This window comes from Ips typographus, linkage group LG3 (assembly GCF_016097725.1).
Source record: "Ips typographus isolate SLU linkage group LG3, UJ_Ityp_2.0, whole genome shotgun sequence".
NCBI classification, from domain to species: Eukaryota; Metazoa; Arthropoda; class Insecta; order Coleoptera; family Curculionidae; genus Ips; species Ips typographus.
The window spans coordinates 9,672,816-9,694,630 of record NC_138424.1 but is presented as its reverse complement, the minus strand read 5'-3'; the positions used below and the strand labels follow the sequence as shown (position 1 = coordinate 9,694,630).

General features: G+C 34.4%; 2 protein-coding genes across 14 annotated transcripts in view; one reads left to right on the top strand and one right to left on the bottom strand.

Moving 5' to 3' along the window:
• Positions 1-21,815, top strand: part of Syt7 (Synaptotagmin 7) — a 233,725-nt gene that overhangs the window by 197,695 nt on the left and 14,215 nt on the right. For 6 of the 7 annotated variants that reach the window (XM_081974767.1, XM_081974765.1, XM_081974771.1 and 3 more), the window contains 3 exons: positions 2,806-2,974; positions 7,522-7,734; positions 7,809-12,753. In XM_081974767.1, the coding sequence (XP_081830893.1) occupies positions 2,806-2,974; positions 7,522-7,734; positions 7,809-7,909 (483 nt within the window). In that variant the 3' untranslated portion in view covers positions 7,910-12,753. Of the gene's footprint in view, positions 1-2,805; positions 2,975-7,521; positions 7,735-7,808; positions 12,754-21,815 lie in introns of those variants that run through there. The other variant, XM_081974766.1, reaches the window with a different exon arrangement.
• Positions 12,788-21,815, bottom strand: part of Mhcl (Myosin heavy chain-like) — a 115,935-nt gene continuing 106,907 nt past the window's right edge. For all 7 annotated transcript variants that reach the window (XM_081974747.1, XM_081974748.1, XM_081974749.1 and 4 more), the window contains 5 exons: positions 17,972-18,177; positions 17,680-17,916; positions 14,679-15,714; positions 13,473-13,583; positions 12,788-13,412 (listed from right to left, as the gene is read on the bottom strand). In XM_081974747.1, coding sequence (XP_081830873.1) covers positions 13,346-13,412; positions 13,473-13,583; positions 14,679-15,714; positions 17,680-17,916; positions 17,972-18,177 — 1,657 coding nt within the window. In that variant the 3' untranslated portion in view covers positions 12,788-13,345. The remainder of the gene's footprint in view (positions 13,413-13,472; positions 13,584-14,678; positions 15,715-17,679; positions 17,917-17,971; positions 18,178-21,815) is intronic.

Here is a 21,815-nt window from a genome sequence, read left to right as displayed (position 1 = left end):
CTATTCAATAACCCAAAAAAACACTACAAAAATTAGTACAAACAGGGAGAAAAGCGGTGTCAAAGTTTGAACTGACAGAAACACAGTTTGAAAGGACAGTCATGAAGAAAATCGCTGATAAAGCCCACTTAGAATAAGAAAATGACTGTTTTAAGCACATTTTTGGAATCCTCAGTAAATTTCCTATTCAATAACCCAAAAAAACACTACAAAAATTGGTACAGTCAGGTAGAAAAGCGGTGTCAAAGTTTGAACTGACAGAAACACTATTTGAAAGGACAGTCATGTACAAAATCTCTGATAAAACCCACTTGGAATAAGAAAATTATTGTTTTAAGCACATTTTTGGATTCTTCATTAAATTTCTTATTCAACAACCTAAAAAAAACACTACGAGATTTGTTACAGTCCAGTAGAAAAGCGGTGTGAAAGATTGATCTGACTGAAACACAGTTTGAAAGGACAGTCATGAAGAAAATCGCTGATGAAGCGCACTTGGAATAAGGAAATTACTGTTTTAAGCAAATTTTCGGAATCTTCAGTAAATTCCTATTCAATAACCTAAAAAACACTACAAAAATTAGTACAAACAGGGAGAAAAGCGGTGTCAAAGTTTGAACTGACAGAAACACAGTTTGAAAGGACAGTCATGAACAAAATCGCTGTTAAAGTCTAATTGGAATAAGAAAATGATTATTTCAAGTACATTTTTGGATTCTTCATTAAATTTCTTATTCGACAACCTAAAAAAACAATACTTTTGTTGGAAAAAGAAGAATTTATTTTTTTTAGTGCCAGAAAATAAGAGCGGAAGACTGTACTGAAATAGTGAAGCTGGCTCCAATTTTTAAATATTTCAGCTGGATAATTACGCAGAAATTAAAAAAAAAAATCCTTTTTTTTTAGCGTCAGAAGAGAAACGAGAGTGTACTGAAATGTACTAGGTATGTAATACCTGGCTCATGGTCCCAAAGCTTAAATATTTGAGCTGGGTAATTGTTCAAACATATTGTAAAAGAAGAATTTAGTTTGTTTTGCGTCAGAAAAGAAGAGCGGAATAGTGTGCTGACTAATTATCCTGAAATTTAAATGTTTGAGCTGGCTAATTGCTCCAAAATTTTGAAAGAAAAAAAAACTTAGTTATTTTTGCGTCAGAAAAGAAGAGCGAAAAAAGGGTGCTGAATTGATAGAGGTGGGTAATTGCCCCAAAATTTAAATGTTTGAGCTGACTAATTGCCCCAAAATTTTTAAAGAAGTCGAATTTAGTTTTTTAAGCGTCAGAATAGAAGAGCAGAAGAGTGTGTGTGTGTGATTAATATCGTATCTAACAACTGGTCCTGCTTAATGATCTGATCATTTAATCTGTAAGATAATGTGGCCGTCTAATTTTAATTTAGTTTTAAAAAATGACAAACAAGAGATTTACACTTTGTCCTGAGGATGACCGAAATAAAGGGGTCGAAACGTCGACAACAGTAAAGAAAAATCATGTATTTAATTTGGCCGCAACACACCAACAAATACTTTAAAAGTGCAAACTTTCATACGGCCACTAAAAGCAATTTGCAAGAAGAATTTTAAATTGATGAATGATCACACAACCTTCTCCACAATTTAGCACTCAAATAGATAGAGGTAACGGTCAAAATGCTCTAAATGTTTCGGGCACATAAGTACCCGTTCCTCAGGAGCTGTAAAATTATACAATCTACCAAAGAACTCACAATTATAAAGAGAAACATACCTTAAAATAGGGAGAAAAAAGAGGAGAGAGGTAATTGCCTTGAAATTTAAATGTTCGAGCTGCCTTATTGCCCAGAAATTTTGAAAGAAGATTTTAGTAAGTGTCAGAAGAGAAAAGCGGAAGAGTGTACTGAAATAATTGAGCTAAAAGACAGACATTTGCGTAATAACTTCCCTTAGTGAATAATACTGCCATTAATTCCGAATAATTTAAGCTCACCCGTTTCTAAATTGCTCAATTTTACAGTCAAAGTTTAGAAACCTCCAAGAAAACCATCAGAAACGATCGTAAATTTTCAAGAGAAGACAATTACCTCAAATCGACAACTTTTAAAATATAACTGTAAAGGGCACTCGGAAACTCTCAGAGAACTTGTTGCTGCATAATAAGCATATTAAACGAAGTTGAATCATGAAGACTTACGCCTTAAAATTGGAATTGGCGACGGGAAGCCAAACAATGCCATCCATTAAAATGTTGGACTAGTTCCAGAACTGGGTTGGATGGCTTTTAAGCCAGTTCCGGTCCTGAGAAGTTGCCTGTTTTTGATTTTTGGCTTGGCTAAGTGCGATAATAAGCTTGCGAATTGTGTTTGGCAGACAATGATTTGCTCAAAGTTGCTGAAGTTTTACTGAAAATCAAATAAAATTACTATGAGAGAAAGATGAAAACTAAAATTTTATCTATGACATTTGAAATTATTTAACTAAACATAACAACTAACGGAATTTAAAAAATTCTTAGTTAACAGAAATAGTAAACTTAGTAAACTCCAACAATACCCAATTCTGCATGTCAAAAACTACCATTTTGGCTGAATTAATCCGGATTAAATTTAATTCAATTTGAATGGGGTGCAATAAGAAATGGAATACTAAAAGAGCAGCTTTAAGATTTCTGGATCGTGTAATTTGCCGGCTCGAATTTTAATCCTAAAACGCTTGGGAATTTGCTTCAAAAGGAAATTTTTGCTTTTTTTCGGTTTGTTAACGAGTGAGAGGAATGAATTCCAATTCGGTTACTCGAGATTATTAATTTAAAATTGCTTGACTTTTTTCCAGGTTGATCTCAGTGAAAAGCCCTCGTTCTGGAAAGCTTTGAAACCTCCGGCAAAGGACAAGTGTGGCGAGTTGCTTACCTCTCTGTGCTACCATCCGAGCAACAGTGTTCTTACCCTAACCTTGCTCAAGGCACGCAATTTAAAAGCCAAAGACATCAATGGAAAATCTGGTAAGTCCCAGAAAAATACAAATACATGAGAAATAGCACGAAAAGCCCGGGGATCTATCGATCCGTTTTACTTGCACACAACTTTCGGCAATTTATGCCCTACTTTTAAGATGTCATAATCCGTCTTCTCCGCTAATATGGTCCTATATTTTTCGTCCAAAATTGCTTTTGTAACATGTGATTTACCGGAAAATTGGTCATTCAGGTCTAGCAATATGTGTTTAGATCGTCTTTCCAACATTTTTCAGATCTCGTTATAACTTTATGCTTTTACGCGCTAACGGAAAAGTGTTCCAGCCCTGGCAGAGTGCATTTTCATAATTAATGGAAGATTAAAAGTCTGTTGGAAAATCCCGCGTCGCGAATGAAACAGTAAATGGCAATTAGAATCGCAACCGTGTATTTTCGTTTACGTATGTGTGTAATACTGTTAATAGAGCAGTATTCGTGTACCTACCTACTGATTTTAAAGGTAAAAGAAGGCCAGAGACACATAATAATTGTTTTCTGAATTTCAAGAGTAATATGGTTTCTGCACGTGTCTACGTACTACACTTTACCTACGACCAAGTGTAAAATCTTGTTTTCGCAACTTACATAATTCAGAGTAATTTTTTCATAACTTACTTACCACACTTATCATAGAATGTACTATTAAGTTAATTATCATTTAATTAATGTACGTTCTTCATTAAAATAGCTTTTTGTAGTGTGCTAATGACCAAACTGCAGTTATGCTATATAACAATGTCCTGCAGGGCTTACAATTATTATTTGGAAAAGCGCTGCATCATTTTCAGGGCAGTTGTTATTTGCTTTTTACACAACAGATTTTCCTCCGTTGTTATATTACTACGTGCCTGCTTGTAAGTGATTGATGCAATTATAACATATTTTTTATTTTTATAACAATATTCAGTGACTTTCTCTCAGTAAAAGTTTCCAAGTGTTTTGGATTTAAAACTGACTGATTCTAAATACAAATCATACCGTCCAAATTTGCGATTAATTTTATGGAGCTAGTGAGTGACAAACAAAATTAATATATTTTAATTCATCATACAAAAAAAGTTCCTTATATGATGAATTAATGAAAGTTCTCCGATGGTTGCCAAATTTTCCTGACAACGTTTTTTGCTCATTAACTAAGAGCTGTTTAAAAAATGTTTGTCCTACAACGTAAGCTCTATTCACAAAACTTAAAATACCTTTTTTGTTATTGTAAATGACACCTTTTGCTTTGACCCATAATAACTGGCAGTTATTTGAAGACCCACGCCAAAAGGTAAATACTGGGTGGCCCATCGAAAATGAACGAGACGTTTTTAGGAGCCCTGTAGAATATTTTGAACAACCCTCTGACACGTCAACATTATTTTTGAGAGGAACAACCTAACCTACCTCATTAATAGAATTGCGTCAAAGAATCGTACAGGAATGTCTCAAATTTCTCCAGATTCTAGTAAATGTTAGAAATCACCTTAAAGCAAATTTGTACTACTACATGATGGTGAAGATTTTCAGTATTTGATAGTCTAGAATGTCTTGGTTGATTACTTTAATGGATCATCATAATTTCATCTTTGTGCTGTAAATTGTTATTACCTTGTTCAATTTGACAAGCCAATATTTCGAGTTTGTGTGTGTCTAAAAGTTGCCTCCTTGTGTTTCTGCTCTCCTGATAATATGCTCGATTTTCTGTTAAAATTTGGGTTTGGACAAACCACTGGAATCACATCGAAAAAGTGCCTTACGAATGTTTTTGTTTCACTTCGATATTTTAATAAACAAAAAAGTTGTGAGGAATTTTCAATATGCGCAAAATTTGAAAAACGCCCTCTAGCGCCGCGAACTGACAAGATATCGAAATACGGTTTTTGCCATTAATCTTTTCTCGAAAATCGACCTCTAGTCATGTATACTATTTTTTTTCTATTTAGCCTGGAAATGAGGTTTTCCTGTCAAAACAGTCTAAATCCGGACCCCTGTCTAGGAGGAGGTAAATTTAGTATTCTTGATAATTTGACGAATTAAGCAAGTACCAGAAGTAACTGAAATTTACCTCTTTGTGTTTCTGCTCTTCTAATGATATGTTGGAAAATTGGGTTTTCTATCAGAAGCACAGAAGTATAGGAGGAAGTGAATTTAGCATTCTTGATAATTTGACAAATAAAGCAAGTATCAGGAGTAGCAGAAATTTACCTCCTTGGGGCCTATTCTTGAAAGCAGGGAACGAAATTCTCAAGAGAAGTGTTGATAGAATGTGACGGAAGAAGCTGACAATGGCGGGTTCCGGTCACATTCTACAGGTTTTTCTTCATAATTCCCTTCAAGAATACTCGTTTCAAGAATACACACCCTTGCGTTTCTTCTCTTTTGATAGATAATATGCCTGGTTTTCTGTAAAAATTTAATTTTCTATCAGGAACACAGAAGTAGCAGGAGGTCAATATAGTTTTTTCAGAACTGACGAATGCGCCAAGTATTAGGAGAAACTATTTTTTTTTTTTCGTTCGTGTTTCTGCTCTCCTGATAATTTGCTGGATTTTCTGTAAAAATTGTGTTTTCTATCAGGAACACAGAAGTAGCAGGAGGTCAATATAGTTTTTTCAGAACTGACGAATGCGCCAAGTATTAGGAGAACATTTTGTTTTTCGTTCGTGTTTCTGCTCTCCTGATAATTTGCTGGATTTTCTGTAAAAATTGGGTTTTCTATCAGGGATACAGAATTAGCAGGAGGTCAATATAGTTTTTTCAGAACTGACGAATGCGCCAAGTATTAGGAGAAACTTTTTTTTTTTTTTCGTTCGTGTTTCTGCTCTCCTGATAATTTGCTGGATTTTCTGTAAAAATTGGGTTTTCTATCAGGGATACAGAATTAGCAGGAGGTCAATATAGTTTTTTCAGAACTGACGAATGCGCCAAGTATTAGGAGAAGCTATTTATTTTCGTTCGTGTTTCTGCTCTCCTGATAATATGCCCGGTTTTCTGTAAAAATTGTGTTTTCTATCAGGAACACAGAAGTAGCAGGAGGTCAATATAGTTTTTTCAGAACTGACGAATGCGCCAAGTATTAGGAGAAACTATTTTTTTTCGTTCGTGTTTCTGCTCTCCTGATAATTTGCTGGATTTTCTGTAAAAATTGTGTTTTCTATCAACGACACAGAAGTAGCAGGAGGTCAATATAGATTTTTCAGAACTGACGAATGCCACAAATATTAGGAGAAACTATTTTTTTTTTCGTTCGTGTTTCTGCTTTCCTGATAATTTGCTGGATTTTCTGTAAAAATTGTGTTTTCTATCAGGAACACAGAAGTAGCAGGAGGTCAATATAGTCTTTTCAGAAATGACGAATGTGCCAAGTATTAGGAGAACATTTTTTTTCGTTCGTGTTTCTGCTCTCCTGATAATTTGCTGGATTTTCTGTAAAAATTGGGTTTTCTATCAACGACACAGAAGTAGCAGGAGGTCAATATAGATTTTTCAGAACTGACGAATGCCACAAATATTAGGAGAAACTATTTTTTTTTTCGTTCGTGTTTTTGCTCTCCTGATAATATGCCTGGTTTTCTGTAAAAATTTAATTTTCTATCAGGAACACAGAAGTAGCAGGAGGTCAATATAGTTTTTTCAGAACTGACGAATGCGCCAAGTATTAGGAGAAACTATTTTTTTTTTCGTTCGTGTTTCTGCTCTCCTGATAATTTGCTGGATTTTCTGTAAAAATTGTGTTTTCTATCAGGAACACAGAAGTAGCAGGAGGTCAATATAGTTTTTTCAGAACTGACGAATGCGCCAAGTATTAGGAGAAACTATTTTTTTTTTCGTTCGTGTTTCTGCTCTCCTGATAATTTGCTGGATTTTCTGTAAAAATTGTGTTTTCTATCAGGAACACAGAAGTAGCAGGAGGTCAATATAGTTTTTTCAGAACTGACGAATGCGCCAAGTATTAGGAGAAACTATTTTTTTTTTTCGTTCGTGTTTCTGCTCTCCTGATAATTTGCTGGATTTTCTGTAAAAATTGGGTTGTCTATCAGGGACACAGAAGTAGCAGGAAGTATTGTTTTGAGAATTGGTGAATACGCCAAGTACAAGGAGTAACTAAAATTACCTCCCCGCGTTTCTGCTATCCTGGTGATATGTTCGAGTTTCTGTAATTGCATTTTCTATCAGGGACACAGAAGTAAGAATGCCGTAAAACTGTGCGTAATTGACTATTTACACTGACGGTTGTAGGTAAACATATTAACCTGCTAGAAAGTGTTCTCTTCAATCTTGTTATTTCAATCGAGTGCCAAGGGTTGAAAGGAGAAGATTACGCCCACGGCTGAAGTTTGAGTCCCAAGGATCTTAAATTGGATTTTTATTCGTCCCATCGTACATATGTACTACGTTTTACGCACAATTAATTGAACTACTAGTATGGTTAATTTTACCATTGAATATTTGAAATGCTTGATTGATTTTTGCCTAACTTTCAATTGACTAAGTTACACAGTCAACTTTTCTCTCTTTTCTTTTGTGTTTTCTATTAAAATTTGTTTCAGATCCTTATGTAAAAGTGTGGCTCCAGTTTGGCGACAAACGAGTGGAAAAACGCAAGACAGCAATCTACAAATGCACCCTCAACCCGGTATTTAACGACACGTTCAGTTTCAACGTTCCTTGGGAGAAAATCCGGGAATGTTCCCTGGATGTGATGGTCATGGATTTCGACAATATTGGCCGAAACGAGCTGATAGGTCGAATATTGTTGGCCGGTAAGAATACCATTTTTTCTTCATTTGTTGAACTGGAAATTGTACTAATATCAATCTTGTAATTTATCGTTTAGGCAAAAATGGATCCGGGGCATCTGAAACGAAACACTGGCAGGATATGATCACGAAACCGAGACAGAATATTGTGCAGTGGCACAGGCTTAAGCCCGAATAAGCTTTTTGGTAACACTCTTTCGGTTTATGGGGTTTATTTTTAAAATTAAGGTGGCGGTGTCTTTGTCTGTTAGTTACTTTATTTAGTATTTTGCCAACTTTCAATTATGTGACAATAACATAACTACCCAGTCCTCTCCAGGGCCAAGTCTGAATTGTTTCTTGTAAACAATTTTGGCTTGCTTTTGCACTCTTAATTTTTTTCTGAAATAACCCTCTTAAAACTAAACCACAGCAATATGAGGGTCAGTTCAAAGGTGTAAGTGTGATAGTGAGTTTTGTAGGTGCCTTGTGAGGTTTTATTGGGACCATTTGGACTCGCCTCAATTTTGCTGTGGTTCTACAGGATGAGTAATTTAAAGTGTAATCTTACAAGTGGTTAAGTTGGACACTTCCAAAAACTCACCCTGTATACACGAAAAATATCACGATAATCGCACAAAACCGCGTCTATCAGTATTAGTTTTTTTCCTCAAAAAATATCCGGTTCTGAAAACTGCAATGTATATACTTAGCACGGTTTTGTCTTTTTCATAAATCAATATCTCCACACACAAACACACACACGTTCTCACTTTAAAAATAAAAAAAATGGAAAGAAAAACAAAAATACCTAAGAAAGAATATCTCTTTTTTATCTTAAAGAAAACTAATTGAAGAGACATATTTTTTGTGATACCTTTAAATGTTAAATATAATATTGTTATAAATATTAATATTTTAAAATTAATGGTAACTAAGATAAGTATTAATAAACTATTGAGAATATAACTTAAATAGTCTGAGTTCTATATTCAATAATATCAGACGAAAAAAAATGTATTTGGAGCTTACTTACAAAGGGTGTTCACGATAAGTTAAAAAATTAAATTATGTTATTTCAATAATTTTCAAATACGCTAAAATTTTTAGAGTTTTTGCAATCACAACGTCAGTACTACTCAATTTGAGTGATTTTAATAATATAAAGCGAAAAATTAAAGTAAAATGGCATTTTTAAAGTAAAAAATTTACGTTTTTATTACTTTATTACAGATTTTACTTTGATTTTTGCCTTACGATCATTTTTCAAAATGGCAAAATTTAAAAAACCCATTTGTTTATATTTATATCGTGGGCACACTGTATACTTACAGATGATTGAATATAGAACGTTAAACAATTGTTAAAAGTATTTTTCTTATAATATTGGCGGCAGCATTGTTGAGTTTTCGCTAATGATAAAGCAAATTTTATTTAAAATTGCGCATATTTGATGTAATTTTTACAAAGTAACTTGTGTGTTAGATAAAACTAGTAAATTAGTACACTAAAGCGGTAAAATGCAAAGTTTTTATATCGGTGTGCTTAATGACGTTTAAAAATTCGACATTGAATTAGTTATTTTACCTATAATATTTGGATAAGCTGTAATTGTCTTGCGCATGCAATTTGACTTTTAGGAGAAGCTTGTTCAAGTATTGGGTATCTGGTTATTTAAGTATGTGTTTTTCGTTCAAAAAACATCACTATAATAATAGTCGAGAGAAAAAGTGACATTTTTGATGTGCTAACACGTACCTAATGTAAACGAGGAGGTATCGACGAATTGAACGACGATAGTCTTTAAAAAAAAAGTTTTAAAAAAAATCGAAAAGTACTTGGTAGAACAGAGTTAATGTTTAGCAGTTACACACGTGTAAGTTGTAATGTACTTTAGAGTTTAACCGCAACAATTTTAAAATATTATTTATTAATTTCTCCATACAGTACCTACTACCAGAAAATTCTTAGTTACAGGCCCTTAAAACAAGTACAAATTTTAGCTTGTTCGTTTAGTAGACTGAACGGAACGGTCAAACTGTAGTGCCTGATTTCAAACAAGACGTATCGTTCACTAGTACCTACGTTAAAAAAATAAACTATACAGGGCGGTCCAGTTTTAAATGTCAATAATCAACTATCCGATAGTCCATCAAAAAATAAGTTGACATGCTGTTGATTTGCTGAAAAACGTTTCCTAAGGAAGATAAACTCCTCCAAAATTTAGTTTAAAAAATCGTTTTTTTTTTTTTTTGCTACAACTGTCAGACCCTGTTTTTCGAGCAATTTTGATTAAATTTTAAACAAATACTTATAAAATGAATGCTCATTATGTGATGTGAATGACGTTTGTAAAACTTGTTAAGTGACGTAGATACATGTCTTAAATCCTTCGATTTATGCAAGATAAGCGTTCTTACACCAAATAAGGTTTAGGCAAGTGTCCATAGCATGTTATGAGTGAAATGAGTGGGAAATCAGTGATTCAGAAACAGTTTTTGACATTTTAGCTTACAGGAAACCACCAGACTGTTACCAGTGGTTCTTAAATTGTCTTAAATCCCTCCATTTGTGCAAGATAAGCGTTCTTACACCAAATAAGGTTTAGGCAAGGGTCCATAGCATGTTATGAGTGAAATAAGTGGGAAATCAGTGATTCTCACACAGTTTTTGACATTTTAGATTGCTGGGAACCACCAGACTGTCACCAGTGGTTCTTAAATTGTCTTAAATCCCATAGATTTGTGCAAGATAAGCGTTCTAACTTCTAACACAAAATAAGATTTAGGCAAGAGTCCATAGCATGTTATGAGTGAAATAAGTGGAAAATTAGTGGTTCTCAAACAGTTTTTGACATTTTAGGTTGCAGGAAACAACCAGAGTGTCACCAGTGGTTCTTAAATTGTCTTAAATCCATCGATTTGTGCAAAATAAGCGTTCTAACACCAAATAAGGTTTAGGAAAGGGTTCATAGCATGTTATGAGTGAAATGAGTGGGAAATCAGTTTTTGACATTTTAGATTGCAGGGAACCACCAGACTGTCACCAGTGGTTCTTAAATCCTTCGATTTGTGCAAGATAAGCGTTCTAACACAAAATAAGGTTTAGGCAAAGGTCCATAGCATGTTATGAGTGAAATGAGTGGTAAATCAGTGGTTCTCAAACAGTTTTTGACATTTTAGCTTGCAGGAATCCACCAGACTGTCACCAGTGGTTCTTAAATTGTCTTAAATCCCTCGATTTGTGCAACATAAGCGTTCTAACACCAAATAAGGTTTAGGCAAGGGTTCATAGCATGTTATGAGTGAAATGAGTGGGAAATCAGTGGTTTCCAAACACTTTTTGACATTTTAGCTTGCAGGAAACCACCAGACTGTCACCAGTTGTTCTTAAATTCCTCGATTTGTGCTAAGTAAGCGTTCTAACACAAAATGAAGATGTTCATTTTTCCACTCTATTTTCTACGCTAACATGGATATTTCCCAAAAATTGAAGTTTTTAAATTTCTTTGTTCAATTTAAAGAAAGATCGATGTCTCTTGTGAAACTTTGATTCAATTCTTTGAAAAATTCAATAAAAACTTTCCAATACAAATTATAAGTAATAAGTATTACTTATTTTAATAGACATTTTTTAAGTAATAAGCACAGGTACTTCATTTAAAATATACTAGTGACTTTTGAACAAGTATTCCATTTGTAAAAGTATTTCAGTAAACTACTAGGTACTACTACCAAAATCTACTTGAAGTAAAGTAATAAGTTACTTCAAGTAGATTTTGGTACTAAGTAATCCTGCTCTTCCGGAGACTGTATCTTTTTAAGGAAGCATTTTTTACAAAAATGACATAATTGCATGTCAACTTATTATTTGATGGGCTATCGCATGATGAATTATTGACATTTAAAACTGGACCACCCTCTTTAATATTAACTATTTTTGTTCAAGACTGTCTTAGAAAGCAACCAAAAAAAAAATATTTTTGTGCGCTAAATGTATTGATAAACTCTTGGAGCATCCAGTCAGGAAACACTGAAAAAACTATAAAATAGTGAAAATTATCGAAAATGTCGACGTTTTCAACGATTTGATCTTCTTCTATTAAAACTTTACCACAGTTATTAAGACCTGAAAGCTTTAAAACTCATTACCTTAGAAAGTCGGTTATGTAAACCTTGTTAAAACGACACTGTGGCTTAATCATCAGTTCCAGTTTTCAGTCATCGCAGTCTAATTATTATTAAAGTTTACACCGCAGATTTGCGGCTGGAATGAATTTATCAAGCCAAAATTTGCAATTTGCTGAAAGACGGTGATTTAAATACTCGATAAAACATTATTTAGTCAAGAAGTTTTGCACCGTTTACAGCTTCACTTTTGTCTTAAGTCACAGTTGTCTAAATCTTAATAGCAATTCAAAAATGAAGAGTAATTTCCTATACTCTTTACTATTTTATCTCCGATAAGCTATCACCATTAAGTTAAGTGTAATCGACGCATAAACAACAAAGAAATTACGTTTACACCATACACTTTAAAACTCGTTACCATCGAAAGTATATGTAGTCACAGTGAAAATGACAATCCCATCGATCATCAGTTTGGGTAAGGTAATAAAGGTTTGTTCAGCAAACTTTACCTGGAATGGGAAATTTTAGATATTGATAGATTCAAATGTATTTAAATAACTATGCGGAAAGTAATACTTTTTCGCACTCTGTTGTTTGAGTGTTCCCACACAAAAAGTAAAAAAGTGACTTTTTCAGTGTTTTCTGACTCTAGACTTAGATTTGTTTACATAAATCACCAAACATTTTTGAGCCTTGGTGCAAGAAAGGCCAAATTACTGAATAAGTTACCGGACATTTTTTTATGATACGCACCGTTTAAATTAAGAACGGTTTCAAAGATCGCACCTATCAGTTTCAATGTAATACAGTGTGAATTATAACTATTAGCCCTGTATGTAAATATATGTTTTAGATTTAGAAGAGTAAGAGAATATTGTAGTGGATTTATTAGTAAATAAACGTATTTAAGTTACTTTGAGGTGTTTTGGGGGGACTGACACAATTAGTTCGATAAACAGTAGTTATATTTTCACAACATTAAACTTATAACCTATACAAGTACAAATTACGCGATTTCAATTCAAAATAGGTACAATACTTTTCATATATAATGTATATGTATATAAAACGTCCCCTAATGTAGCAGGCTATTCACATTAATTACAAGCTAAGCTAAGTTTATGTACAGGTTTTACTAAATGACAAAAAACAAACAACTCTAAGGCTGCAACTATGATATTTCTCTTCGAAAACCTCCCCGCATTTCTAAAATCCTTTTGATTATCGTAAGTACTCGTTTACTGGAAGGGAGGCTTCAATCAACAAATAAATTAACTAACCTCTTGTCTAATTTACGTCTTAACTCAGTCTTATCACAACATGTCTAGGTTACTGCTCTGATTTACTTTTAGGCATCGATAATAAAAGACAAGAAAAATAAATTGTGACGAAATTCGTTGATTACAAATTTGGCTCTAGACAAACTCAACGACTACGTTGTCCTCCAACGTGGCGCCCCTCCTACAAAACGTCATAGAAATCGTTTTGCAGAGAGTCTCCTTTACTCAGGCATACGAGGAATCTTTGCCCAAATTGCTGGAGGTGCTGGAACGACTAGTAGAGGAAGACAATCTTCTCTCAAAAAAAAAGAACGTTTAAAAAAGGTAAGTGGGTGAAGGTGGAGAAACTTACCTTCTAGCGTCGTTAACAATGGAAGACTTGTCATTTCTGACTGGTGAACCGAGCTTGTGATTGGCCAAGAAGGTGTTGACGGATTCGTCAGAACCGAAACTATCGTCATCACTACGACAAATAATTTGTTTAGAAATACTCTGGAATTGGCGCAAAGAAGGATAATCAGGAATAATTTGACTAGGGAAAAGGGATTAGAAAAGATTTAGGAGAAATAATGTGGGAAAAATGTCACAACAACCACTATAAATATAATCCAAATTTTAACATCACCAGCGTGTTGCTACGTTCTAAAATAGAATGGAAACTTTATGATGGCCCTAAAACTCACTTAATACAGAATGTAAGAGATGTTTTAGATCTGTCTCACTTGAAAATTAATTGAACTATTTACATATGAAAAACGATTCTGCAAAGTGTTTCCTATTTCTGACAAGGCATAACGAATTTAGCAGCAATTGAAGTTTAAAGGCAAACCAAGCGCGCCAAAACGACGAGTGTCGTGTGACGTCATGAGGCACGTTTAGGTTTGGTCGTGTTTAGCGCTTGTAATGCTGTTTCTTTTAGTTTGATTATTAATTCTCAAAATGCAGCAAACGTTAATTAAAATGCCATTAAACAAAGAACATTTTTTCAGATGGAATATGTAAGTAGTTCAAATTTTTAACGTACGCAGGACCTTATTAGGAGGTTTGTGGGTGTAAGGAGATTTTCAATAGTATTTAGAGGCTTCTGTTAATTTGAAACAGTTTTTGTAAGGTTTAGGAGTCTGGTAAAAGCCTCTGACAATTTTTTGGAAGTTTTTGATAGTATTTAAAGGCTTCTGGCCATTATAAACGATATTTACAATGGTTAGGACACTTGTTGAGTCCTTTGACAATTTTTTGGAGGTTTTTGATAGTATTTAGTTGCTTCTGGCCATTATAAACGATTTTTCTAATGGTTAGGACACTTGTTGAGTCCTCGGACAATTTTCAGGAGGTTTTTGATAGTATTTAGAGACTTCTGGCCATTACAAACGATTTTTCTAAGGGTTAGGACACTTGTAAGAGTCCTCTGACAAAAATCAGGGTAATGATGGATTTCATTTAAAAAAATACTACTTTACCACATATTCCTGCGACATTAAATACATATTCCCAAAATTTCATTTCAATCAGATTACAAATGAACACGTAAGCAAACAGAAACAGATTATCGACTCACCTGTCTGACTCATTGGAAATACTGTCTTCCAGCTCCCCTTGTATGGCTGACTGCAAATCGTCAATCCGCTTCAACGCCAACCTCAAATCAGCTCGAGCAGTCGCCGATTCAGCCTCCAACGTCTCGCACCTCTTCTCCAGCTCCTTTTTCTTTATAATTACCTCACTCTCCTTGGCCAAACTCTTATTCAGCTCCTCCTTAACCTCCCTAAGCTGTCGCTGTAACTTCCTCACTTGGTCCTGCGCCTGTTGTTCTTTTACTTTCGACGCTGTTATTTCCGCTTGCAACTTCTCCGCATTCTCCTTCAACCTGGTGATTTGTACTTCCAGTCTAGACCTCGTGGTTTGTTCCAGTTCTAGCTTGGATTCCAGCTCTTTCACCTTCAACTCGGATCTCTTGTAAAGCAAATTGGAGGATGCTCCACCCATGCTTTCGGCGCTCTCCAAGCGGGAACTTAGTTCGGCTAGTTGTTCCTTCAAATGATTCCGTTCGACCTCCAGTTCGGATACCAAAGAAACTTGTTCTTGTAAAGCTACTTGGTCGACGGACATTTGCTGAACTGCGGCCTTGTACTTTTTCAAAACTTCAGCCAGTTCTTCTTCGTTTTCTTCCAATTGACTTTGAAGATCAGATTTTTCGCGCAGCAACGCGTTAGCTCGATCTTCCGCGTCCGATTTTTGTTTGTGCGAGTCTTCTAGCAATTGTTGCACTTCCAGAAGCTCGTGCTCCAAGCTTTGCTTGGTTTTTATGGCAATCGCTCTAGAACACTCCAAATCATCAAGTTGGTTTTTCAATTGTCTGATCATATTTTTGCCGGGAGTTTCAGCTTTTTGACGTTCCAGTTGGGCTTGGGTGTCTTTGAGCAAGACCTTGGTGCGTTTCAAGTCACGTTTGAGACGCTGCAACAAGGCTTCGTCTCCTGCCCGGTCTTGTCTTTCCATGTCAGCGGCCGCTTGCAGACGACGTTCCAGTTCATGTTTCTCACGGAGTAAAGTGGTGCGTTCTTCGTGCTCGTTTTCTAGTTGCTGTTCTAAGGCTATTGAAGAAAACAACTCAGTCAAATTACCAAGTTTATAGCTTATTTTGTAAAAAAATATGATAGTTCAATGAAACGAGCGATAGAAGGAAGTGGAACCTTTTACTTTAAATTTCATAAAACTGTTTTTATTAACCGCCTATTTCAGAAAGGTGTAAACTAAAATACGTGGTGGTTACGTCATCATGTAATTTAGGAGCCACAAAGTTTTTTAAGTATGATGTTAAGTGCATTTTTAAGAGATCATTGATGTTTAAGAAAACTTGTCATTTTCAATAAAATCTTGAGGGTATTATCTTCTAAGTGGTAGCAAGAATATCATATACTGTTCTCGCGGACTGAGTTTACCCGTGCGTCATCCCCCTGTGATTTAGAAGTAGACATGCATTATTGACTTCATCCTTGTCTATTGTTCACTTTCAGAAAGGGTAAATATCTAAGTGAATGTCTTCCAAAAAAAACATTTACTGATTAGCGCTTCTATTTCAGTCATTGTCAGTTTGACAACCATCGAAATTTATTTGATTTGTTTACTATTAATTATTTTCCGTTTCTTTGTGTTGTTAATCATTTATAAAGTTTTCTATTTACCACACCACCATAGTTCTTTTAAGAGCTATTGTTTCTACGCTTTTAACATTCTGTAAGTACTTTCATAATATTCTTATTAATATTTTTATTTTTTTTATATCGGCTGTCATGATCTAACCAAAATTGGCACAATTACTAACCTGTTTTGAAAAAAAAGTGGGAGTGTCTATTATGGTTTTTATTTAGCCATTTGGGTTTTCCTAAATTCGGAATTACTTACTATTACAGTATTTTTTTAGAAAATGCCTGGAAAAATTCTCCACAGACAAGCCCAGCAGTTAATTCTTAACCTTTGTGAATATTTTGAATTGGAAAAAACCAATGGAGGACCGTTAGAAGCTTTATCATCTGTTCAGGAAGAAAATAAGAAATTTTAAGACCTTACATATTCTTACTGATGTATTTTTTTTTGATACTAGAAGGTTGTAGCTGCTTTGAAAATTTCCCGCAAAACTGTTTATTCGATTCGGAAAAAACAAGCAAGTAATCTTATGATTTTCTCACCTAGAAAATGTAAATCGAGATGTTATCGACGGGCCAAGACCACTGATTTACCTGAAAGCATTAAAGTGGATGTTCGAAATACATTATATGATATGTACAACGATAGTATGTTAATAATAGTAAAATATATCTACTTTTGTAAGAAACATCCATTAACATTTCATTGTTTCCAAAGACTGAGATTTTTGGGTTGCATTATAAATTTTTCATAAAAATTTCTTGAAACATATTCATAGAAAGATTCATTCAGTCATAGAAAAATAAAATAAGCGTCTAAAATGTTTTCCAGCGAGTTTAAAATAAAATAAGTAGATTGCAACCTGAAAATGAGATATGAGATACTACAGCATCACTCAGAATGTCTTATTGAATTTTTAATTTGTTGTATTTATTTTAGAGAAACATGTAACCATCCAGAACCTAAATCAAGAGCTTAAAGTTAAAGAAATACTACATATTGGTGATACATCTCTGCGAATTTTGGTAAATAAATTAGGTTTCAAATTTAGACGGAATTCTATGATCCAAACGGAGACTCATAAATAAAAAATGTTATTTCGGTCAAGATATTTTTGATTTGCTTTGGTATAAGGTTGTTTTAGTGCAAATTTGCAGCCAAAGATCTCTACTTTCTGACTGACAATACATGCAAAATTTTAAACGTGACGAAGCTTTAGACACGCTTTTTTCTATAATATGAACACAACAGGTTTGTTGACGAAAACTTGATTTGATTCATATGATTATAAATGACGTAGCTTTCGTGACGCACGGGTAAACTCACTCCGCGAGAACAGTAAACGCTTTAAAGATAAGAACTCTAGTAAAGACAACAAAAGAACAAAAATATTGTTTTGACAAGCAACTTACCTTTGACCTTCTTCTGAGCATTACACCTGGCCTCTTCTACCTCTTCTTCTCGCAACTGCGCTTCTTTTTTGGCCTCTTTCCTCATAGATTCCAACGTCATTTCCAGGCGTAGTTTAGCCTGCTCGAGCAGTTGCACCTGACCAGCGAGCTCATCCAACTCCTCTTCCTGATCCTGAAGGCGTCGCTCGCAGTCAATCTTTTGTTTTCTGAGTACAGTCACTTCTTCTTCAGTTTTACCTAAATTACCTCAGATTAACATAACTTTCGGGAAAATTAAGGGAGAAAAACTTACCGCCGCAAGTGATTTCGTCAAATTCGCGCTGCAACGCTGCCAGTTTTTCCTCTTTGAGCTCCAATTCCAAGCGAACGTCCGCCAAAGAGCTATCCATCGCGTATTTCTCGGCCATCAACACTTCTTTTTCTCTAGCCAATCTGTCCTTGGCCTGTTTCTCTTTCTTCAGCTCGTCGTGGAGCATTGCAGCTTCTGAGTCATATTTCCTAGAAATAAACTCATTTCAAATACTCGATTTTTAATAAATTAAAATTCAGTCGCCAAATAATGAAATGTGAAATATACCTAACCCAACTTTAATAACAATAAAAAAATAGCAAACCAAAATAACTTGTTGTTGTTCTGTTACTAAAGAAAAACAGAGCATTAGTTATATGGCCATTTCTGATGATCTAATACTAAATAGACATCCTCAGACTAGCTTTGTTAAGTCAGCATTTATTTTCCTATTTATACAGCAGCATTTGTGCATGTAATTAGTCATTAAGATATCTCGCTTGGTTAACGTTCAAATGTAATTTCGTTCGTTTTTATTAAATAAAAGTTTTTTAAAAACAGAAGTTGCATTAATAAGAACAAAATTGGCGCAGTCGGTAGGATCCTTTCGGAGTGCGAAATAAAATTCGGTTTTTGTGAAAAGTTCGGAGTTTTCGAAGTGAAACGTGTGTCCGTGAATGTTACATCACTGGATTAAGTAGCACCCTCTCTGTGTCAACAGTTAAGAAAGGATTCTGAAGAAAAGACCAACGCAAAAGCATCTTGTGACTCCTGGCAGACATCGCTTTCTGGTTCGCCATAACGAGAGAAGCCAGCAGGGATATATTAGCCGTGCTAGTGTCCCCTACGAGCAGTACTACCCTGGATAGTGAAGCTACTTAGCGACGTACCGCTTGATACAGGACGAAATACTGGGAGACAACTGTGAGTCAGTAATTTCCTATAGTTGGTGTACCTGTTAGTTAAGGATGAAAAGTAAATGAAGAAATTTACTCAAAAAGATAGAGTATTAGAGGATATATCGTATCCAAAACGAAAAATTAGTTTAGATAAAAATTTAACTTCAAGTTTAACTAATTTGTATACGGAAATTTCTACAAATTTTCCGCTTCAATTAGAAGAAATTGATAATAGTAGTATAAGAAATAGTTTAGAGACTAATTTACGAGTAAGTACCCCTATTGACAAAATGAGTGATGCTTTAAGATCAACTGTTACTCTTTTAAAAACTTTTGACGGAAATCCACTGAGATTGGAATCCTTTGTAAACCAAATTAATACATTTCACACACGTTACTTTAATGCTGATCCATCACAGCAAGAATATGTAATTTTGGCAATAAAATCTAAAATATTAGGTGCTGCTGAAGATTTTCTTTTAACTCGCCCAGATCTTAAAACTTGGGACGAAATTAAAAATGCCTTACAGCAAAAGTTCAGTGACCCAATCACCAGAGCTAACCTGCAGCAACAACTAATATTTCTTTCTAAAACAAATGAATCTACACAAGATTATATTCAAAAACTAAAATCTCTAGTTACTAAAATTAACACAAAAATCTGTACTGAAGTAATGAATGCGGAAGCAAGAAGTATATTAATTTCTCAAAATGAACTTACCGCGACACAAAATCTCTTAGCAAATATTTCAAGTGAATTGCGAACTCTATTAATTGTTCAAAATCCCCAAAATTTGGACAGTGCAATTGATATAATAACCAATTATGAAATATTGACTAGCCAAACCACTTTCAAAAATAACTATTTACAGAATCAAAATAAACCAAGTAACAAACCTGCTAATCAATCCTTTGTAAACACTCAAAAGCCTTTCAACTCTTTCAAACCTCAAAACTCTTATAGACCACAAAATCAATTCCAAAAATCACAATTTCGACCTCAAAACCATCAACAAAATGCACCAAATCAACGAAACCATCCAAAGCCGCAATTTCCACAACCCATGTCCGGTGTAAGTACCATAAAACGAAATTTAACTCCACCAGGTCCTCAACCTCAACAGAATAGACCTGAATACAGACCTTATAATCATTTCCAACAGACAAGAAAACCCAATTTCTCTTTTCAAGAATTAACACATCTTGAAAATGAATTTAATGATGATTATTACCAACCCGAATTTGACAATAACGACGACGCATACTTTGAAACTGAAAACCTTGAAGATAATCAATCAACTTCGATGTTACCTCCAGAAGAAAGTTTAGTCGATCAGCTTGAAAATTTTCATCTACAAGCCTCGGACAAAACCAACCATGTTTAAGTTTAAACAGTATGCAGATCAATCAATTACCTTATATAGAAATTCCAAATTATAACATTCGATTACTTATTGATACTGGATCACATGCATCTCTTCTTAGACCATCAATAGCAGAAACACATTTTCCAAATTTAATCGAACCTTATGTAAGTACACTACATACATGTGCAGGTTCAAGGAAAGCAACAAGTAAAGCAAAAATTCCCTTATTTTTATGCTTTGGCATAACAGATTCGATAGAATTTATACTTTACCCATTTCACGAATATTTCGATGGAATCTTAGGAATAAAAGACATTCGTAAACTAAAGTTAGGCATTGACATAGAAAATGAAAGATTAATCAATCAATATCTGGAAATTCCATTTCAGTATAGACGAGATTTCGATCATTATGTCATTGAAATTCCACCAAAAACCATTCAGAAAACAACACTAAGAACTGAATTACCTAACAATACGACTTGGACAATGCCCTATTATCGTGACAACGAGATAGAAATTCAACCAACACTAGTATCAATCGTAGACAACACTTACACTCTTGACATACTCAATCATACTAATAAAACTCTTACTCTCGAATGTAACACAAAAAACAATCTTCCTTTAGAATCAATAGATCTTAATAATTTTGAAATTTTTTACTTTGAAACGAAATATCACACAAACAAAAAACAATTTTCAGAACATGAAAAAGTTAACTTTGAAAATTTAATAAGACATCAACACCTAAATCAGGAAGAAAGGGTTCAACTTTTTAAACTAATTAAAAATTATTCACAAGTTTTGCATAAGCCTGGAGATAAACTAACATTTTCAAATAAAGTTAAACATGTCATTAACACCACCGACGAATTACCAGTTCACACTAAAAGTTACCGATACCCTTACGTTCATAAGGAAGAAGTGAACAAACAAGTCAACCAAATGTTAGAAGACGGAATAATTCAACCATCTAATTCCCCATGGAGTTCACCTATATGGATCGTACCAAAAAAAATGGACGCTTCTGGTCAGAAAAAATGGCGATTGGTAGTCGATTACAGGAAACTTAACGAGAAAACTGTCGACGATCGATATCCCTTACCAAATATCACTGATATATTAGACAAGCTTGGTAGATGCCAATATTTTACAACCCTCGATCTAGCCAGCGGTTTCCACCAGATTGAGATGGATCCCAATAGCATATCCAAAACAGCTTTCAATGTAGAGCATGGTCACTATGAATATACTAGAATGCCATTCGGATTGAAAAATGCCCCTTCAACTTTTCAGAGAGCAATGGACAATGTCTTACGCGGACTACAAGGAAAAATTTGTTTAGTCTATATGGACGACATAATTATATATTCCACCAGTTTGCAAGAACATTTAGATTCCCTAAAACAAGTTTTTGACCGTCTAATTTCATACAACATGAAAATTCAACTTGACAAATCAGAGTTCTTACAAAAAACTGTCGAATTTTTAGGACACGTCGTGACCCCTGAAGGAATAAAACCTAACCCTAAAAAGCTGCAAGCTATAAAAAATTTCAAAATTCCAAACACCCCAAAAG